This window comes from Simochromis diagramma, unplaced genomic scaffold (genome assembly GCF_900408965.1).
Source record: "Simochromis diagramma unplaced genomic scaffold, fSimDia1.1 OVJJ01000334.1, whole genome shotgun sequence".
NCBI lineage: Eukaryota > Metazoa > Chordata > Actinopteri > Cichliformes > Cichlidae > Simochromis > Simochromis diagramma.
Genome location: NW_024386764.1, coordinates 593,590 through 617,084, shown reverse-complemented (window position 1 = coordinate 617,084; position 23,495 = coordinate 593,590). Strand labels below are relative to the sequence as shown.

The window sequence follows — 23,495 nt, the reverse complement described above, 5'->3', positions numbered from 1 at the left end:
ATGGATCTCAGGCACCTGTGAGTCACATTATGAACAAAGAGCTCACACGTAGTTTAGATTGAATGCTGTTACCGTGCAATCTTATATCAGTTTTATCTTGCAGGGGCTAAAAAGCACAACTGTGTCGCTGAGAGGTCGAACGATTTGCCAACAATCTGACAAAACTGGTGAAAACTGCTAAACTAGAAAATGTTAAATAAGATTGCAGCAGAGTCGTACACGTGTATGGATGAGGACAAACCCTGCATGGTGAAGAAAATCCCTTTTATGGCTGCAGAGTAATTCAAGACTGCTGTGCAGGATTTAGACAGACATGTTTCTTTGTTAAAGATCAAGCGAAGACTTCAGGCTCGAACCTTTGAGGATGCAGCACACGCACAAACCCCATAACAAAAAACTGAACCACTAAGGCTAGGTTGTGGTTTGGGCATGCATGGCTGCCAGTGGATATCCCACACCCACAAAAGCAAGCAGCTGAATGAATGCAGAATTATACAGAAGCGTTGTGTTTGTACACATTAATTCAAAGGCATAAAACCTTATTGGAGCACATTTCATCGGTCAGCTGGGCAGTGATCCTAAACAAATGGATAAAACAACCAAAGAGCTTTTAAGGTGGAATAACTTGGCTGAGTCACCTGTTCTCAGTCTGATTAAACTGCAGTCTACCTGCTGTGTGTCACAGCAAAGACGTAAGGAGCCTAATGGGTTTCTATGGACCCCAGACTTCAGGCAACCATAAATCACAAAAGACTTTACACAAAATATGAATTATTATTATATTTATAACAGGAATGGTTCTCCCACGCAGCTCTTTTAACAGTGATTCTGACACTTTGTCACATTGTGACAAATATTTACTGTGTACTTTGGAAAAAAATGTCACAATAACCTGAAAGCAATATTCCAGTCTCAGTGCATCAAACAGTCCCACACTGCTTTTACAACTAGGGCTGGGCCACCGTTCACGGTAATACCGGTATAATGCTGGGCAACGATAAGAAAGTGAAATATCGCGATAGAATAACGCGCAGTGCCTTTGTTTTCATACGCACACGGCAGAAAAATCATGGCAGCGACGCAGAATGAGAAGAGCGAGAGCGGATCGTTGAATGAAACCATGAACCTGAACTGGTTTGTAAAAATGCTGCAGCTTCACTGGTGTGGAACTGGTTTAGCTTTCGTCCATCAGATACACAACAAAGCACTATTTTTGGTAGAGCATGCTAGCGGGCCGTCATTATTACCGTGTTGTTTGGAAAATACGGCGCACTTAAAATCATCCTTTGATTTCTCTGAAAGTCGACAGAGCCCCTTATAATCCCGTGTGCCTTATGTATGAACTCTGGTTGTGTTTACTGACCTCAAAACGATTTTATGTGCACGGCGCTCGAAAATCTGTCAGATGTTTCAGTACGACTTTGCTGAGCTACGAAGCCGCACCGCGTGATGGGTTGTTGGAGCATTACGGCTGTCGTAGGCGGAGCCTCGTGAACACAACTGGGTAGCTGTCACTGTTTTGTACACCATTAATGTGGAATGGCTCGTCTGAATTGAAACTATGATTTTAATAAACGACTGTTTATTTTTAACTGAAACATGGCTGGGCTCGGATGCACCAGTTGTTCTCACTGAGGCCTCCCCACCAAATTCTAATTTCTCTTTTTCTATTAGAAGTGGTGAGAGAGGTGGTGGGACTGCATCTTTGGCCAACAACACACTCACCTCCAAACACATTTTTATTTGACCATTTTACCTCTTTTGAATTCCATGCTATTGTTTTCAGCAGCCCTCCAGTTTTATCTGTCACAGTTTACAGACCACCTAAAGACAGCGCTGCTTTTATCAAGGAATTCTCTGAATTTTTAACAAACATACATTCAACATATAACATGATAATTCTAACCGGTGACTTTAACCTGCACATAGATAATCCTTCTGACCCTGCAGCAAAAGAATTCTTAAACATTCTTCACTGTTTGGATTTTACCTGCACGTCATGCAGCCGACTCACAACAGAGGACACACTCTGGACCTGGTCATCACCCATGGGCTGTCCACCAGCGTGTCCTCTGTTGTTGACTTGGCTGTCTCTGACCACTACTGTGTGTTTTTTAACATCACCGGTTTTATTCAGCGGTGCGAACTGTGAGAGGCGCTATCTAACCTCTGAAGTGGCTGCAAATTTTACCAGGGTTTTAGACGAAGGCCCCCCTGTGATTCTACCTGCACCCTGTGATTTTATTTTTAATCATTTTAACAGCAAACTGAAGAAAAGCATTGACTCTGTTGCTCCACTCACCACCAAAAAGATTAACGTAAAACATGCATCACCCTGGAGAAACGAAGAAGTCAAAACACTCAAAAGAAATTGCAGCGCAGCAGAAAGGAGATGGAGGAAAAATAAAAATACTATCAACCATCAAATATCTTGCGAGCAACATAAAATGTACAATAATACATTAAGGAACTCAAGAAATTCATACTTCGCCAAAATAATCAGTAATAACAAAAATAATCCCAAGGTCCTCTTTTCCACCATAGATCATTTATTTAACCCTGATTTTAACAGCTCCCAAAGAAGCCCACAGACTCGCTCTGTGAGCAGTTTGCAGACCACTTCAGGGGAAACGTCAGCGCCATCAGATCTGATATTTTATCCCCTCTTCACTTTATGGATTTCTTGAAGCTGAGCTCTTATACATGATGAATTGCTCTCTTCAGTTGGGTGTCTTCCCTGCTGCCTTTAAAACGGCGGTGGTGAGGCCCCTTCTGAAGAAGAGCAATTTGGATTGTAATGATTTTAATACAGACCTGTATCCAACTCACCATTTTTAAGTAAAATCTTAGAAAAACGTGTTTTTACTCAGATTACTGATTTTCTGAATGATAGACAGATCCTGGAGATATTCCAGTCTGGATTTAGGGTGAACCACAGCACAGAGACGGCTCTCCTAAAGGTTCTAAATGATCTTAGGTGTAACTGGGACTCCCAAAAGCTCTCAGTCCTGGTGCTGCTGGATCTAAGCGCAGCCTTTGATAGAATCGCTGCACTGGCTCCCCGTGTGTTTCAGGATTTTAAAGTTCTTTTATTGGTTTTTAAATGTCTTAATGGTCTTAATGGTCTTCTTATCTCTCACATCTGCTTTTACCATATGAACCCTCGCGGACCCTGAGGTCCTCTGGTGCTGGCCTTTTGATTGTCCCTAAAGTCAGGACACATACTCACACTCACACTACACTCACACTACACTTACACTCGCACTACATTGGACTACAGTCACACCTAACTTACACTACACTCACACTACTCTCACACTACACTCGCACTAGTCAAGTCAAGTCAAGTCAAGTTTATTTATAGAGCACATTTAAAAACAACCAAGGCTGACCAAAGTGCTGTACAATAAATACAAATAAAATACAATAAAACACAATTCCATAAAACACCTCGCTAATAAAAATAATAAATAAACAAATAAATTAAACCTTTCTAAAAGCCAATGAAAAGAGGTGAGTTTTAAGAGCAGTTTTGAAAGTTTCTAGACTTGTGGAGAATCTGACATGAGGAGGTAAACTGTTCCACAGTCTGGGTGCAGCCACAGCAAACGCCCTCTCTCCCTTAGTCTTTAATCTATACCTGGGAACATCTAAAAGCATCAGGTCAGCTGACCTCAAAGATCTCCTGGGGCGATAAATACTAAGGAGTTCTGACAGGTAAGAAGGTGCAGTGCCATTTAAAACCTTACACTACACTCGCACTACACTCAAACTACACTCACACTACACTCACACTACACTTACACTCGCACTACATTGGACTACAGTCACACTACACTCGCACTACACACACACTACACTTACACTACACACACGCTACACTTACACTACACTCACACTACACTTACACTACACACACGCTACACTTACACTACACTCACACTACACTTACACTACACACACGCTACACTTACACTACACTCACACTACACTCACACTACACTCACACTACACTTACACTACACTCACACTACACTTACACTACACTCAAACTACTCTCACACCTCACTTACACTCGCACTACATTGGACTACATTCACACTACACTCGCACTACACACACACTACACTTACACTACACACACACTACACTCACACTACACTCACACTACACTTACACTACACACACACTACACTTACACTACACTCACACTACACTTACACTACACACACGCTACACTTACACTACACTCACACTACACTTACACTACACTCACACTACACTCACACTACACTTACACTCGCACTACATTGGACTACATTCACACTACACTCGCACTACACACACACTACACTTACACTACACACACACTACACTCACACTACACTCACACTACACTTACACTACACACACACTACACTCACACTACACTCACACTACACTTACACTACACACACACTACACTCACACTACGCTCACACTACACTTACACTACACACACGCTACACTTACACTACACTCACACTACACTTACACTACACACACGCTACACTCACACTACACTCACACTACACTCACACTACACTCACACTACACACACGCTACACTCACACTACACTCACACTACACTCACACTACACTCACACTACACTCACACTACACTCACACTACACACACACTACACTCACACTACACTCACACTACACTTACACTACACACACGCTACACTTACACTACACTCACACTACACTTACACTACACTCACACTACACTCACACTACACACACGCTACACTCACACTACACTCACACTACACTCACACTACACTCACACTACACTCACACTACACTTACACTACACACACGCTACACTTACACTCGCACTACATTGGATTACACTCACACCTCACTTACACTACACTCACACTACACTCGCACTACATCGGACTACACTTACACTACACTCACACTACACTTACACTACACTCACACTACACTCACACTACACTCACACTACACACACGCTACACTTACACTACACTCACACTACACTCACACTACACTCACACTACACTCACACTACACTCACACTACACACACGCTACACACACGCTACACTTACACTACACTCACTACACTCACACTACACTCACACTACACACACGCTACACTTACACTACACTCACACTACACTCACACTACACTCACACTACACTCACACTACACACACGCTACACTCACACTACACTCACACTACACACACACTACACTCACACTACACTCACACTACACTCACACTACACTCACACTACACTCACACTACACACACGCTACACTCACACTACACTTACACTACACACACGCTACACTTACACTCGCACTACATTGGATTACACTCACACCTCACTTACACTACACTCACACTACACTCGCACTACATCGGACTACACTTACACTCACACTACACTCGCACTACATCGGACTACACTTACACTGACACTACACTAGCACTACTCTTAATAAGTGATTGTGACCATTTTGTTTTGCTAAACATTTCACCTTTATGAACTGATTTATTTCAGAAATGCATGTACACACTGACCCACATGCACTTGTGCCTCCAGCCCAGGCTGCACCAACCGCGCTGTGCACAATACAGTTTGTACACCTGTTACATAAATACTCCTTTCCTGGCAATTTTAATGCATTTTGTTGTTTCATCTTAGCAAAACTTTTTGCACCAGTGTGTGAATCATATGGTCCTCTCGAATACCTTAAAGAACAATTAATGAATGAAATAGCTAACAGTGATTATAGCAGAGGCAGCTGTGGTTCAGGAAGCGAGTTGTGCTTGACTGCACATAGCTATCGCAGTTCAAGCGCACTGTGAGTTCAACTAAACCACGGCCCAGACTATCCCTTGAAGCAGGACGGGGTACGTGCACTGTAGCCTAACACAGTCATGACACACGTCAGTGGAATTGGACTTTGGTGATCAGACATGGTGTGGACCACCTATATACTGAAAGAGGACCCTTAAACCGCTTATTATTCTAATACTGGTCGGTCACGGCACATGTGCCAAAGACCAAACTGTGCAGAATTTGGAGATGCTCTGGGATGATTACTTTAGAATAACATGTATGCAGCCTAAAGTTTATACCAGCACCTGCAGAAAACATGCTATATGCCATTTGTTGTGTAGTTGAATGCATCTCTGGAGGTTTCAGCATAAAAGCTACAAAACAGTGCTTTGTAATTAATATTAAATAATCTGCTCAAAGATCAAAACCATCAAAGCTAACACAAAACTTTGGAAAAACAACTTTTCAAGGAACATACTCCCACTTTGAAAATCAAACATCTATTTTATTTTTGATGGCCTTAGTTTAAATCAGGTGCATATGTGATGTATTTATTCAGCATAATGTGGTCAAAGATGCTGAATATAGGTATTGATTGGCCCTGATAAGTCATTCCTTTACAGTGCATCTGTATGAGGCTCTCAAAGAGCCAAAGCCTCCCTCATGAATAAACATGCAGGCCAATCCCAGCTCCTAGCTCTGACAACTACATCCAATCACATGAATATTCATCACACAGCTTAAATGCAAATCAACCTGCTGCGACTCCAGATTTCCACTCCCCCGTGTGAGTTGTGTGTGCATTCCTACAGATCAAAAGGTTAGACTCTGCTCTCGGAGCTGTTTGTGACGGTAGCAGATATAGTAAGCAAACACCAAGTGGCTTTTTTAAAGGAATGTCTTCATCATCTCTGCATGAGAGAGAATAAATCCAGGAGAGAGTGACAGCACAGATATAACATGAAAACGCGAGGGATGACACAGAGCAGCGTGCTGACTGGGAGCAGACTCATGCCTCCAGAGGCAGGTCCTAAGTGTTAGGGTTGGTGTTAAACCGCACTTTATGTAATCTAAGGTGAAACTTTTAGTACTTTTAAAGTTACTTAAATAGAAAGAGCCCATCTTTGGCTGGCCACAGAAAACACTTTGAAGAGCACACACTAACGCTATGACATATCTACCATGCAAGAACGCTCAGTGCAACAAGGAAGAAGGAACCGAGACGCAACGCTGCAGACGTTTGTATCGCATATTAACCACAGACCTCGGTTTAACATGCAGCCAGAGGAGCTAACACACCGATCACTAAAGCATTCATCATTTGCTCCGTCTTTGACCTTCGCTGGCATGCCCACAGTCTTACGTGGAAATTGGAGATGTGCTCTCTGTCCAGAGGCTTGGTGACCGACAGCTGGCCTGAGATGGGGTTAATGATGAAGATCCCAGTGGGAGGCTGGTCAGCCCCAGGTCCCGTCACACTGTAGCGCAGCATTCGGTTCTTATCCCGGTCTGAGCGGATCTAAATAACAGATAGAAACACAAAGGGCACAGGAAGTGTTTACTACAGGAAACGCAGAGCCGGGAGAACAGTGAAGGTGGTAAATAACAGCAAATCTGCATTAAAAAACAAACTTTCTATGTTGAAGTCGGCATTCTGCTGCTGTCACAGTATTCTGGGAGCTGCTTCTTTCTGCTGAGCACGACTGCCATCTTTTCTTAAATGTAAGAATATAATGAAACCAAAAGTGGAGCTACGTTGTGAGTTTGACCTGGATGTGTCTTGTGTGTCACGATGACTTTAGGCTTGCACAGGCAACACGCAGCAGGAGCCTGAAGCAGCTCAGGAAAGGAAATGTGGTGAAGCTAAAATAAACTGTGATGTCTGGAGCACCTTCAATATCCTGCACATTGTCCACATCATCACGGCATTAAAGAGCGAGGGGGTGCTGCAAAGATACTCGACATGCACACACACATGTTTACAAGTCTCAGAACAAGATGAAGACGTCTCCGAATTAATGCATTTATTCGGAGATACTGGGCGGAGCCAGAGGGAAGGCTATGTTTGAAAACACTCAAACAGAAGCAAAGAATAAATGATCCATGTACAAATCAAATTCAGTCTGAAAGGTAAGCTGCCTCTTTCTCCATCTGCACGGCTCATTGTGTGCTAAAGAGCACAGATATCTACCTGCCGGAGCTTTCACAACATGGACTATTCCTTTTTTCCTAAAGTTACATTTAGAAATGGACCAGCACTGACATGTAGTCTTATATTCTGCAAAGGCCACATATAACTGTGCAGCACTGTATCTCCTACATATACACAGCTCCAAACAGTCAGTATGCCAAAGTTGCTGCTCTTAGGTTGAATGTGCATTTGGTAAGAAATAATGTTGACATTTGGTTGTTTTGCTGTTTGTGTTCTGCTTTGAAATATTAGAACAGACTTACAGTTCTTTACACTTAAAAAAGTAGATTATAGATCCACGTGTCTGGCTCCCTGAGGATCAAACCAGTGTGAGTTTGAGACTCCTGCTCGATAAAATAGTTCTTACCGAGGCTAACGCTGCAGCTGCATTTGTCATTCTTACCTACTTCATCTCTATTACAGCAGTCACAGCTGCATAACTGGTTTCATAATAATTACGTATTATGTGTGGAGGCTGTTTGCTCTGCAAGGCTGCCATTGTTAAAGTAACTAAAGTGATTTATTACATGTGTACTGTGTCAGAAGAAATGTTGCCAAAGGTTTCAAAGGTCATCGGGTTACAGGAAGCAGAGCTACGTCTGATTCACGAGGAACACAGAGAGAGCCTCATGTCTTCCTGCAGCCCACAGACAGTGTAAGTGTAGAGTTTAGATGATGGATGCTGTGTCTCTTACTAAGCTTTGGGAGTTAAAGAAGTGATTCATGAAAAGAATGTCGCTGACTGTAACGTGAAGTCTAACATGTAGAGAAAGCACTGCTCATATCCCGACTAAACCACTGAAACTATCTCTGTTGATCAAAATTAAAAACATATTTTAAATGAAAATATTCCTTTAAAAAAGAACCAAGTTTATTTGAATATGAACAATGGTCCACCTCTCCAACCCACGTGTAGCTCCCTGCCTGCACCCTCTGCACAAACACAGCTAAACCAGCCTACGCCCGACAGAGCCGAATCCAGCTCCATGTGCTGAAGAACAACGGTTTCTGAAGAATGAAGAAGGCCAGCATCAGAATTCGTTTAGCTTCTATATATTTCTACGTGGACCTTGGTGAGCAAAGTTTTATTTTGTGCTTTGAAGGCACAGATACGACTCATTTTTCACAGCACACTTATCTAACTCAGCATTAGTAGTATTTTATCATCATATTTGGACTCTTCATAGATGTCATCATTAGTATTGAGTTCATTTTTTATTCATACCTGCATGTCTGTGCGACTGTGGCTCAGGGGTTTGGGAATCGCATCTGTAACCGGAAGGTCACCGGTTCGATCCCTGGGCTCTCTGTCCTGGTCGTTGTGTCCTTGGGCAAGACTCTTTACCTTGCTGCCTACTGGTGTTGGCCAGAGGGGCCGATGGCGCGATATGGCAGCCTCGCTTCTGTCAGTCTGCCCCAGGGCAGCTGTGGCTACAACTGTAGCTGCTTCCACCAGTGTGTGAATGTGAGAGTGAATGAATAATGGCATTGTAAAGCGCTTTGGGTGCCTTGAAAAGCGCTATATAAATGCAATCCATTATTATGTCTGCTCTAAAATTTACTGCATGGTCTTGCTCTGTGTTGCGTCCCTCTGCAGCTTCTAATCGTCTCAGTGTTTTCAGCTGGTGCTAATTGGCCACACCTAGTCAGGTGTGGATAAAAGCATACCTGAGGCAAGCTTCCCGGCAGTGCACTAGTCTTTGCCTTGGTGGCACCAGCCATTTTAGCCAACCTGGTTTTCCATTTTAGGATGAAACCTCTTCTCACCCACACTCTGTTATTCATCTCTGTTTTTATGTTGCGGCTTTTGAGCCGGGTCGTAACACTCTGCTGTAAATCTCTGATTGGCTCTGAGGTCACTGGATGTGACCCTTTAAGTGTTTCAAGTTTCCAATCGCACTGAAAAAAAGGGATTGGCCGGCTCTTGGATTTATGTAAGCATCGTGTCTTTAACACAAGTGCCTCAGGCTTTAAAGTTAAGTGTAACTATATAGTGTAGAAACTACATGATATGCAGAGCGGGTAGATTAAATTGTTCATATCATGTTTGAGTGAAGTAAGTCAATAATATAGCAATGTTAAATCTCACACGGGATTTCAGTCTCGCGCGCTTTGGGTCGTGGTTTGAGGAAGGCGTCCATCTCAGTCAAGTCGAGCAGCCGCCTCTACTTCTTTTGGTTTACCGAAAAAAGGACATTGGGTGGTTGTTATATTAAAAAAGTCTAACTTGTAATTTGAACACAAAAATTTTACGTAATTGAATCATGTAGGATCTGTACGAAGTTCAACAACTTCATTTGTTCTTGTTGAGATGACCTGATACAATCTAGTAGGAGTGGTTAGTTACTGGACTCATGAAATTCACAAGACCACACGAGATTTTACACCACAGGAAAATCACTGGAGGCAGACACTACACACCCCGTGCATGCTAGCGCTATTTATTGTGTTTAACCTGTCAAGGACAAAAACGTGGCCTTGAAATCATAGCTTTCCATTTTAGATAAGCCAGGATTGGTGGCGTGGTGGTTCGTGCTGTTGCCTCACAGTAAGCAGGTCCTGGGTTCGAATCCACAATCTGGCGCAAATGGATGTTTGTCTCTATGTGAAAGACTGGTGAGCTGTCCAGGGTGTACCCTGCCTTCTAACCTATCGCTCTGGGGTTATGCCCTGCTGCAACCAGGCTACAGACAGGCGGACGGTAGTTGTTGTAGATCCCTTCAACTTTTATGTTAACTAGACTTTGCTGAACATTATGTAATATGAAGACAACATGTGGTATTTAAGTGACCAAGCAGTACTGGGGTAAAAGTTACTGAATAGTGTTGAAATAAAATGACAAACTTATGAAGGATTAAAACAAGAGTTCAACTTACTTCATCTAAACTTGTTTCAATCGCGTTTTCAGAACACAAACACACAGGTTTATTGAATATGAATACGTTGTGTTGATTTAACTCATTTGTTTAAGTTTCTGCCAAAGCAAAACATTTGTGTGCAACCAGTGTCCACTGAATCCAGTAAATCCAACATGGCCTTTTTTCAGGGCACGCTGCAGCATTCAGGGCTGAGAAATGAAGAGAAATGATTTCTTGTTCTGGACCAGTTGAGGTTGACTCACAATCCAGTGATTCCACACAGACTCTTGTTAAAATACTCTGTTTGAGACCAACTTTTACCTTTTAAGACAAAGTTCATGAACATATTTGGTACATTTGTGAATTAACGGTAAACTTCTCTACGATCCACCTGAAAGCTGATGTTTTTGGGGCTGCTGTGACAGATGGGTGCCATCACAGTCCACACCTCAGCTAATGTCATGTAGTGTCAGTCACTTAACTGAAGCTGCTGCTTTCTGCATATTTTAATGCAATTATGTGAGAAATATTACAGCTTGCTGCATGGCTGATTGTACTGACTATTCAGTCTGTGCAGCAGTGTTTCCAGTGTGTGATCTCCTAGCAGGCATCTGTCTATCTGTAGGCATATGTGTGCTTAGTTGGATTTACTAGTTTACAATCCTTCCTCTTGTTCAGCTCAGTCGCTGCTGACCAGCTAGCTGCTTCCTGTGTCGAGTGTCCGACTGGCTGCAGCTATGCTGGTGCTGCGTCAGCTGCTTGGTGGCAGACAGGAGTCCGAGGACAGCTGAGCTCATTAGTGAAGCTGAAGTTAAACCACAGGATATGAGGCTCATTGAGAGCTAGCTGGTTTATTCTTTAGGTGTATCTCACAAAGCTTTTGGAAAATAAAATATTTTCAGAGGACAAACTTGTTAATGTCAATCATAAATGTTCTTGTGTCCCTCCTCTGGTCCACAAACACTAACACTCGTGGGAAACACTGCTCTGAGATGCAGCTGCACATTTATGGCTGCTAACCAAGCAGGCTAGGCTTGGCTGATAGCATCATGCACTAAATATCATCGTCATATCATTATGGACATCAAAGACTAATCACTACATCCATCTCTTATACGCAGTATGCTGGTGCATAGCTGCTAGCTGCTATAGCACTCTGTCAGACTGCATTAGCTCATTGTTGAAACAGGCTAACGAGGATCCTGTTTCCTGGGTATTTCATTAGCTTTATTTTGTCGTGCTGTCCATTTGGGTCACATTTGATTATCTTTTCCAGACATTTTGCTCTTTGCTGTATTTTCCTGTTTGTTTTCCCTGTTTTCTTCCTTCTCTTCAGTCCTCACAGCCACAGTAAGACAGGCCTTGTTGTGTGTGTCTGTGTGTGTCTTACTCTGACTAGGTCCTCAGGGAACTGTCCTCGTGAGTTCTCGGGAACGTTGATAGGCGGAATGACCCAGTCCCTCTTCACCCGCCTCAGAGTACCATCGCCTCTGACAACCACGCTGCGCCATGGAAACAAGATCTCTGGTACCTGCTGAGTCAGTGTTGCATCACCGGGCTTTACCTGCAGAGACAGTAAACAAGCATCGTGTATATTCAGCTCAGGGTTACACACACACACAAAGCGCAGGGACGGCTCGGTGACTCAGGGTATTTCTGACCTCATTCCAGTGGCTTGGATTAATGCTCTCATTATAGTCTGCCTGATAAATGACCACCACCTGTCAGCATGTGTGGGCGTGTGTGTGTGTGTCCTCTGCAGCCACAGATCTGCAGTGACACTGCAGGCCTCACAGACGACGATAAGAAAAAAAGGAAGGAGCCTCTCATTTACTCTCCCACAATGCACCTGCACAGGAGCCGTGCAGCCCCTGACCTTGGAGATGGGGAGGGCTACTCTCTGCAGGACCCGATTCAATTAAATGTTATACCAAGAATACTCTGGCATACAGTACAATGGATTTATATGATACACTGCACAATAAATTATGTTCATATATCACTAGCAGCACTGACTGAACAGAAGCGTCATTTCCAGCCAGCAAAGAGTCATCTGAGGTCACAGAGGAAGCAGATGTACTCTTCTGTGTTTCCAACATTTTATTTCATTTTTATAGCAAACACGATTGATTTGACATCACTGCAAAAAACGCCAGGCCTGCATAAACGATTCAAAGTGATCTGGAGCACTTTTATTGTTTGAGTTCATACTTGCTTCTTATTTCTCTTCTCATTAGAAACCAGCTTGTGTAGGAGCAACACGCACTCTCACACAGAGGTCTGCTTTATAAAACAACGATTTGATATGTGTGGAGTTAAAAACTCTCATTTCTTAGCAATGATCAAAAATATGAAAGGAGAAGACGTGGAAATGAAAATAAATGAAACAGAGCTTCAGAGAGGACGTGTGACTCGTTCGATGGATACGTGCAACATTATGGAGGCTGGCTCATCTCAGGCAGAGCGTTCATCAGCTTTAGTGGTCAACATGTCCTCTAGTTTTAGCATTTTTGTTCTTACTCTTATATATATGTGTGTGTGTGACAGCCAACTGTGTGTCCTGCCTGTCAGTTCTTCATCTTTCAGGTTCCTGCTCACTCTTCCTCAGCATCATTCATGGCTAACCTCACCAACCACTCGCCCAGCGACATCACGCCGTCACAGCCTCCTGTGTGACGCTGGTGGCAGAGAGGTGCACGGTACCAGGACTGCTGGTGCTCTGCTCAGAGTCCACGCTGTAATTACACTGGTGCAATTCAGCATATCTATATGATAATTATGTAGCTGCTGTTCTTTGGGCTTCGTGTGAGTCTGCCACTGTCTGAGCAGATCTGTATAACACGTCACTCTATAATTTGTTCCTCTGCATCATTTTCACCGCTGTGATATTTGATGTAGGTTTCTCTTTCTATGATCATTCAGCAGAGGTTTCCAGGTGAAGCAACAGAAGAAGGGATGCTGATGAGTAACCCCCCCCCTCCCCGTCTGCCGATTCACAACTTCGTCTTCGACTCTGTCAGCTGACCTGAATGAATACGGCTGCTTATCCTTCTTAGTCGGACAGCTGACTCTGTGGACAGCACAGAGTACCGTTCCCTGTTAAGTCTCTGATTATTCTGACATCTACTGTAACGTTGCAGGGATTACTAAACACGGCGATGTCTAACTTTTCTAAAACAAGCAAAGGTCAAAGGCTCGATTTGCAGCCATGTGGAGCCTGGCGAGCTGCAAATGTGACGCCTGTTTGTCTCACTCCACACTTCCATTGGATAACAACCCCGGTCCTGCCTCTCAGCTGAAGGCCTCGATGCTGACACTGCTGGCAAATGACTGGCTGTTAGCTGCGATGGCTCGTCCTCATGAGTCTTCCTTACGAAGGATTGTTGACAGCTTCTTTCACCCTCTGTGATTCTCCTCCTCGCCGACTGCAGCGAGTGATTCTGATAGCAGCTAAAGCATATGGCAGCCAGCTATTTCTGGGCCCTGTTTATAAGAACAGCCAATCAAAGCTGCTGCCTTGTCTAAATACATGCAGAGGGCCTTATTATCACTGTTGTACATGAAACAAACTAACAGATGGCTGTTTGACTTGCTTTGTCTCTGCAATCAGCACTTGGCCAACCTCAGACGCCTGCTGGGCTGCAGAAGCTGTGATTTTATATGTGTTCATGCTGAAGCAGGGGGGAGATTTCTCTCACGTGCTGGCTTCCTCAGACGTGCATACAGGTATGTGTTAACACTGTCGAGTTCTGAATGTGTTAATTAAGTCATTACTATTCAAAAAGGGACTGCGATTCTGCTTTTCTGCCTGTGTAGATGAAGAACTTTCAAACTATTCAATAAAAGAATCAAAACTAGAGATTCGACTGTCAGCCTGCTGTGATACACTTAGACCATCGAGCTTCAAACACGTGGTATATATAAATATGACGATCGGAGCTGAGGCGCATGCATGTCATTGCTTTGCTGTTGGGCTGCCTCGGCTTGGTCATGGTGATGCTGGACCAATCATCTGCACAGTTAGCAGAGCTTCTCCTTTATTGGTTTCCTAAACATTTTGTTTACCTGGTTTAATTAGACCTAATTCATCTGTGGGTGACACGCTGGCACAGACGGGCTCCAAGCGTGAGTCAGGCCCCATGTGTACATGTTTACAGCCTGGTATAAAAAGAGTTTTGTCCTTTAAGGACAGCTCCCGTCTTCATAACTGGCTAACAGCGTTCCTCATGAGTCTGTACAGTCAGATGAGTCGGCCTGTTTCGGTGGGTCGGAGCTCTCTTATCAAAATATAAGACAAATATGAGAATATCAAAAACATGAAAACTGTAAAGGTTTAAAAAGGCCTTTGAATGCTTTTACCTCCGTTTGAGTGCTGTTGCTTGGATGAACACGGAGATGAATTCTGGCCTTCCAGACCTGTTTCGTGTGCAGGTCATGGGCGTAGACCAGCACAGCCTTCTCCTTTCCCAGCAGGTTTAGGTGGTGCAGGGCGTAGACCCCACCGTCCTCATTCACACTGAAATCATGTTTATCTTCAACCTGGAACCAGACTTTCCCCCCGCCGCAGTCCAGGAAGCTCACTGTTGAAGAGAGAAGACAGACACCGGCATCAGCGATGCGTGCAGGCCAAGACAAACGTTTGTTTCTCTGCAGCAGCTTTTGTCCCACTGAAACAGCTCGTCCTGTACAGACGTCACAGACGGTTTTATCTCCAAAACTTTCCTTAGTTTTTGCTGAAATTCAGGCTTTTCACTGTGACCGTTTTATCTGTATTCAGACGAACAGCATGAATAACTCATGTGCTGACACAGCGACACACTTCTCGTCCAGCATGGGGCTGTCAGAATTTCACTGCTCGTTAATAACTGCTGTCTACACTGTGTGCATGAAACAGATGATATTTTATTAATCAGTTATACTTTCTGCTTTATCTATATGACATTTGTGCATTTTGCTGCACATTCACACCAGAGCTGCTTAATTATGACAGCACATGTAATCAGCGATATCGATACTGTAATCTGTGGGAAAGAAGACGCCTCAGACTGGGGAGGATCTGTGGTCATGAAGCTCGTCTGCCGAGGGCCCCTGCTGGTCCCTGCAGGCCCCCAGCTTTAGATGTCTGTGGGTGCAGAAAGGAGCAACACGAGGCTTATGCAGCACTGGACTGGCACCCTTTGAGGACCTGAATGGTTTCCACAGGCAGGGCGATGCAGAGCTGCAGCCAGAAACCAACAGACAACATCAGTTAGCCTGACGTGCCCACAATCTCACCTCCAAATAGCTTTTAAAACTTTTGCTCCTTCGTGATAAATCTTGTTGGCTCTCCTTCCATCAGCTGGGCTCAAGTTAAACTAAACTGTGACTTTTAGAGAAGAGCCGGCGTGCGACACTGTAAACGAGAAGGTTTGATCTATAACGCAAGACAACGGGAGAGCTGAAACTAATGCACAAAGGGAATGTTTTATCCCAATTATGCTGTCTTCCTAAGTATTAACAACTCAACACTCGATGAAACCTGGACACAACCAATCACAGTGGCTTTTTCTTCAAAGCCGCTTAAGGAGAATTTCAGAGAAGAAAAAAGTAACGGAGTAAATTGATGTGAAACCTGAGTCGCATTTAGATGAGCGTTTGAGGAGAGACTGGTGGACCTGGCCCGAGAGTTTATCCAGCCTGTAAATCCCAAAGCTGAAGACGGGATTTGCAGGAGTAAAGCAGAGATGGGAGCAGCTTTCTGCAGGAAGACCATGCAACGCTCTCCTCTTTGTGTGCTTGCCAGCTTTAGCGCACCTTCGCAGAGGAAATGGCTTCTGTGATGCCCGGGGGAGGCGCGCAATGCTGTGACTGCATTTAGCCAGAAATCAGTGCAACTCTGTTGACAGTGTGACGTGAGCAGACACAGCACACTCATGCGGAACAAAGCTGTCAATGGCAAATGTCAGCTCATCACAGCTTGCACATTAACAACAAGTCAGTGCATCCAGAACAGCTTCTTCCACCCCAGCTGGGGGAGGGGGGGGCTGAGGCTTTGTTTCTGTCCAAACGCTGCTTCTGACAAGCACTGAGAAGCCAAACAGGCCGGTGGAGAGAAGGAATGTGATAACACAGAAATGTGTTGATGTGAAATGTTGTTTGCCTCTCCCACAACAAAGTTTCTGTGATATCTTCAGTCAAGTCAGCGTTACACACTTTTAATGACTCACGTTTCTGCAAATGATGGAAAATGGTCCAAGCCGGCCTTTTTAAACTGCTTGTTTAATCCCGTCACAAACACATTTTATTGCATTTCCTCAAAAATCATCTGGAAAGAAGAACGTGGAGCTGCTTTACTGCCTCGTGGGTTGAACAGCGCATCAACCATCTGCCAGGAATAAAGTGAGTGTGTCACTGTTGGAGGGTAATCACAAAGCATCTCTGTGAAAATGTAAACAAAGCAGAATCGTTCAATTATGTTCAACTGTCAACATGTGAAAGTTGCTACATTGTTCCAACTGCAATGTAAAGTTTTGTAGCTTCGACGTGAGAACACGGTGAGCCAAAGAAGACCTGACTGCTTTTATAGAGCAGCGTCTCCTAACAGACACCAGGATGTGGAGCTCATTCACCAGACGCCAGGCAGGTTGTGGCTCTCGTCCAGCCATAATCGGCACTGATTTCATTTCCTTTCTCATAGGTTACAGTGACAATCAGTGCAGCTGACTAACGTCAGTGCTCTGCACTGTCTTGGATTATCAATAAGACTCATCAGCAGGTCTGTGGGGCTGGAAACTCTTCGAACCACCGCTCGGCTCTGCCAGTGAACAAACACAGACACTGACGGGGAGACTCGCTGGTAGCCCTGAAGGAAAAGTCAGGGGATCACTAACTTCAGTAGAGTTCATGCCTCAGTAAAATACTGATCTGCTTCCCTGCTGTGTGGTAAATGCATTAAAAATTCACTGAGTTTTTTCATTTCTATCAAAGTTTAGGAGTTCCTACCCAACAGTCCTCAGTGTATGAAGTTAGAACATTAGACAAATCTGTGTGTGACATGGAGCAAAATATTCAGCTTATATTTCACATTCACTGTTAATTAATTCACTTCTCAGCTGACAGAAACACGTTTTATTTTTACTGGTGTTAGAGGTAGAAGGTGTTTGACGCACTGACGACGAGCGAAAAATAGCAACCGATGAGAGCTACGAGAGGCGGCTGTGACGGCGGCAGGGGAACGGCGACGACTGTGTGAACGAGCGTCTGCTTGTATCCTGTCAGTAACTGTTGGTAAATCTATGCACGCACCCACAACATTTACAACATTCGTTGTTGTGTCGGACACATTAGAATACAGCTTGAGTGGAATCACATACATTTGTGTTTCTGAAGCCTGTGGCTGTTTGATCTGTTCTCCTAACTGTGAACCATTAACAGCACCATCTCTGCTGCGCCGGGCAGAAAAGGAGAGTGTTATATAACACAATGAATGAATACAAACTCTCAATGCAGCTTTATTCATGTCCTCAGGGTTTAATGACAACGTTGTTTCAAGGGACTTCAGAAAGTAACCAAAGTACGATTCGCCATGCTCTCTATCACGGTGGGGAGAAAAACGAGACTTAAATGAGTCGTTTTGACCTTGACCAGTTTTGGTTTGAGGTTAAAGAGAAGACAGGAAAGAGGACAGTAGAGAGACCACGGACAAAACCAAGAAAGTCCAGCAGAAACTTCTCCCTCCATCAGAGGAAGACCCGAGGCCTCAGCAGCCTCACCACACCGATCCAGCCTTTACAGAGCGAAGCTCAACACTTCATCTTAAAGTAAACTTAAACTGTCAGGTCCACAAAACATTCAGATGCTAGGAAACTGAAAGGCTTGAATAAAACAGTCTTCTCTGTGTGTGAGATCGTTATGGGACTGCAAACACGTGTCAGTGTTATAAATGCACAGCATGTTCCTGACAATATTAAAGGCTTCTCAGCCTCCAGCCGTCTCTCACACTCAAACAAGCTAAAAACAGCAGAACGATCTTCTGTACGAGCTCCTCACCATATGCAACAACGCGGTTGCTTTAAAGCACATTCTTTTCAAACTTTATGAAACTGCAGTAAATATCTATCACACTGTCTCATGTCCATCAGAAAGAAACACACGGACTGAATTTAAAAGGGACAAGTTGGGCTGATGCACTCACAGGAGTCCTGCGGGTGCTATTATTATGTCAACATATGAGGAGGAAAATCTCAACGCCATGTTTGATCCTTCAAGAACAAAAACGTGACAAACTGCTGCTTAAATCAGCCACAAAACTGATTCATTGGACAAAGACAGGAGAGACGCTAACAAGCTTCTCACAAATACTCTGCAAATGTAGTTTTACAGTGTTTGATAGTCTGTGTCCCTCAGCATGTTAGCTTTCACACTAAACTGGCTCATTAACCAAAAAGGAAAAAAAAGCATCAACAAAGTGAACTTAACCGAACTGAAACTAAGAGCTAACTGTGCCAACCTTCATCAGCAGTAAGTCCATCCCAGCTCTTGAGGCAAAAATGTTTCTTTTAACAGTCTCAGAGTTCATGTTTCCCCGAAGTTGGAGTCTCACCCTGACCCTTAATCAGCAACCATCCCCCAGCATCAGACTGCCACTGCTCCTGCACTTCACTGTAGATGTACTCTGGCATCACGTTTGCCTCTAGTATGACTGTGAAAACCTCAGAGTCATGTTTGACCAGGATATGTCACTTAAACAGGCCGGCCTCGTCTGATCTGCACAAGCTAAAATCATGAATTCCTGCAGAGTGATGCTCCAAAGCAGTCCGTGCATTTGTTATTACTGCGCTAATTACAGCTGTCCTTAAAGCTCCCTGAAAGGCCTTCAGTCAATCCACAACGCTGCAGTAGAAGGCTTCATTGCTCACCCACCCGCTTGATGAGCGTCTGTCTCGCGGTGCAGAGGGTGGAGTTAGTGGAGTTAGCGGAGTTAGCGGTGAGTCACTTTTGGGAAACTTCATTTTTCTTCTTCATTGGTAGATAACGTGTCACACATCTGCAGCAGCTCTGTAAGCCTTCACATGGATGCACTTATTTTGCATTAGCCGTACTTTGGTCCTGCGTCGAACTTTCAGCTAAAATCATCGTTTCAAAAACCGTTTATTGAAGTGTTTGGTTTAAGACTGCTGGCTGCAGTCAGACCTGAATGAGTCGACCTGGCAATTTATGTACAGCTAGTTGTTTTTGGAGGAGAGCAAAAGCTTCTTAGCACAGACACGTGTTTGCTTCATTTTTTATGGTTTGGTTTAAAATTGCATTTTTAGTTTGAAATACATTCTAAAAATAGAACAAACTGGGAATGTGTCGACTCTGTTTGCACAAAAACATCAGACAGTGATCTAAACCATCTTATGTGAACGGCAGCTTGCTTTAACATGAAAACGAAGCTGACAGACAATCACAGCTTGTTTTCCTGTTGGCCTCCGAGGTGGTTGAGATTCTGCTCTCTGTCTGATGGTCTGTACCTGCTTGGTGTAAATGCTCATACATTATCCATGTCCAGCTCAAAAACACTCATGCTGCTACATGATTTTAGAGCCGTGTGATTTAACACCCCCATCCTCCTACTACACAGAGGGAACTGGAGCAGAACTAAGCGTGGGGCTTTTAGATGTAGCTGGGCAGCAGTGGGTGATTGCCCAGTTCAACCACCTATTTTCAGACAGAACATCAACATAGACAGCAGGGAGCAGCAGCCTGAAGCTGCAGGTGTGCAGAAACAGCAGATAATGTTTCACAAAGTTTCTTGGTTTTTTGAACTGAAGCATCCACAGCATGCCGTGAACCTGCCTGCTCTGCAGCTTCTGTCGTGTCCTGTTTATGTCACTCTAAGCTCCTCCCACAGATGGCTGAAACTACCACTGTCATTCACAGTACTCACTCCAAGCGATTGCCCTGCGTGCCCTGAGATGGAACCGCTGCTAAGTCAGTACTCGCTGACCTTTGCACATAATTAATTCTGTAATTAACCAGCTGGAGTTCATAATATTGCTGCACAAGTGCTCGGCTTTTATTTTGTATTTTCAATGATTATTTGTGCTTGCTAGTTCATCATGTATAAAGTGATTACATTTTAAATTGAATAAAATATGTTGACTTTGATCCTGAAATAAGAGTAGCAGTGTTCATTACTATAATTCTCAAGAACCCCTCTCAGTCCTGAATGTGCCACACAGGATCAATGCGTTACTGGCGTTTAATCGATATCTTTGCTGGAAGCAAATGATCCTAACTGTAGTAACCCCTGAAAAGTCTGGCATGCACTCTCCTCTGCAATAACAAGGAGGCACAGGGAGAGACACCAGGGCAGAGTACTGTTTGGGACATTTCCTGCACTCTCTGTTAGGAGTGACAGCAGCCCAGTGTTTTCCTCAGGTTGTTAGTGGGGTCAGAGTGAAACGCTGGAAAATCACATCCTGGGCCACACTGGGACCCCCAAACTCTCCACTGACACAAACACTAATGAAACAGTTTGAGGGCTGGAAGCGCCTCAGGGCATGTGAGGGCCGATTCATTACACGTGTGACTGACTGCAAATCCTCCCACAGCAGCTCCAATCATTTCACTGGCTGTCACACATTGGACAGAGAAGAAGTCTGACCGAGTCTGCCAGCCTAACTAACGTTGTTCAAGTAGAAAAATGCAGCTTCAGGTATCGTTAGCTAAAAAATGATGTAATATAAGAATTCTCACACTACTATATGGTTACCTAAACATTCAGGGAAAGCGTTCGATGGTTGTCTGGGTTTAAATACACAGTCAGATACAAACCGTTTTGAACCATCCGTTCATCTTTCTCTGCTAATACGGTCTCACAGAGCGTAGCTCTCAGGTGATGCTAGCAACCAGCTGGCTTGGTAAACTCTGTTAAGTTCGTTTACCAAGAAAACTCAGCTACAAGCTTGACAAGACACAAGTTCACAAGAGTTACGAGTCCAAATACTACAAAAGTTAAAAAACGTTAGTTAATAGCTTACTGTTATTCATTAACAGCAGCTGGGCTGATTTTTAGTTCACACACACTGTTCAAGGCAAACAGTGTGTTAGTGTCATGTTTGCAGGACACACAGACCTGATGAGACCACTGTGATTTTAGATGAAAGATTCAGATCCTGCATGGCAGGACTAACAGTTAGATCAGAAATAAACACCAAAGCAAACACTTAGGTGCACCAACGTAACGCCTTCATGAGCATGCACTGAGAGCCGCCCTGTAACAATATCGATGCACTGAGAAGTACAACACTGTTTCTCCCAGAGAAAAACGAACCAGGACTTTGCTTTGATATGACAAACACGTGCGGGGTTGTGGCACCAGGAGTAGCCAATTACGTTTCAGTGGGAGCAGTGCCACCCCTTTAGCCCCGCCCCTGCTAGTAAAAATCAAATCCTGTCCCCTACAGAAACCAGTTAGACTGAAGACGCACCAGGGTGTAACAGGCTGTCTGATGTCAGCCTGCTGCGACTGTTGATTTAAGAAAGCGTTCCAATCATGATCAATGCGAGCTTGGCCGGCTTTGATGAGCCGTAGCCATGATTTCATGTTCCGAACTCAGTATAAAAGTATTAAAGATAAAACAAACAACAAGTCAAACCCAGAAACCTGTGACACGGCGGCCTGACTGAACACACATGGAGATAAAAAGGACACACAAATGAAGGCTCATGTGAACCTGCACACAAACACACACACACACGAAACTCAAACAAAAAAACAAACAGGATTAAATCCTCACTAGTGAATCATCCAAAGTAACTTTCTGTTTGCTGAATACTCACAAACACTGCTGAACTTTGAGGCTGTGTGTGTGTGTGTGTCTCAGTGACAGCTGGGTGTTGCTAGATAAACTCAGTCTAGGAGCGAAGCCAGAGGCCAACTTCTTCTTCCCTCTGTCAGCCCATGGAGGCAGAAAATATGGAGGGCATAATGTTTCATGAATTTAAATTAAATTAAGAGGCTCCTGCTGGGCCAACAACTTATCAAAAAACATCGGAAAGTGATATGTGGCCTTTTATTCACCAAATTCTGGTTCATCTCCTGTAAAAATGAACAGTTTCTAGATCTAAATGAACTGGATGGTAACAAAGTGTCTGCATTAACCTGTTTAAATAACTAAACGCATCTTTTTCTCCACAGTTTCCAAACATTTCACCTACAGTGTGTAAATACAAAACCTTCGTGGATTATTGTGCACAGTGGAAACGAAAACTTCTCTTCATCAGCTTTACTCTAATAAGCCCATCCAACACATGAAGTTACGATAAAATTGCGATTTTAGTCATTTGGTTTTAGTCGTGTTTGTTGTTAGGGGCTTTCTGGAAACACAGCTGTGCTCGGCTGCTCTCCTCGGATCAAGTTTTGTATAATTATAGGCGGGGCTGCTTGGAGTAGCAGGTCTCCAAGGTTGCTAGCTGGCTGCTGCTACAATTCCCTCGAATACTTTGATGTAGGGCTGGGCCATATCATACCGTTCACGGTAATACCGGTGTCATTTTGGGCAACGATAGGAAAATGAAATATGGCGATAGAATATGGGTAAAACGCGCATGCGCA

The 23,495-nt window shown here is 43.9% G+C and overlaps 1 protein-coding gene across 1 annotated transcript in view; it reads right to left on the bottom strand.

Annotated features, from left to right (window-relative positions):
• The window catches only part of LOC120732609 (cadherin-2-like), a 100,724-nt gene that overhangs the window by 37,186 nt on the left and 40,043 nt on the right, over positions 1–23,495 (bottom strand). The window contains exons 3-5 of the mRNA XM_040030345.1: positions 15,272–15,492; positions 12,303–12,476; positions 7,227–7,382 (exon numbers count right to left, since the gene is read on the bottom strand). Coding sequence (XP_039886279.1) covers positions 7,227–7,382; positions 12,303–12,476; positions 15,272–15,492 — 551 coding nt within the window. The remainder of the gene's footprint in view (positions 1–7,226; positions 7,383–12,302; positions 12,477–15,271; positions 15,493–23,495) is intronic.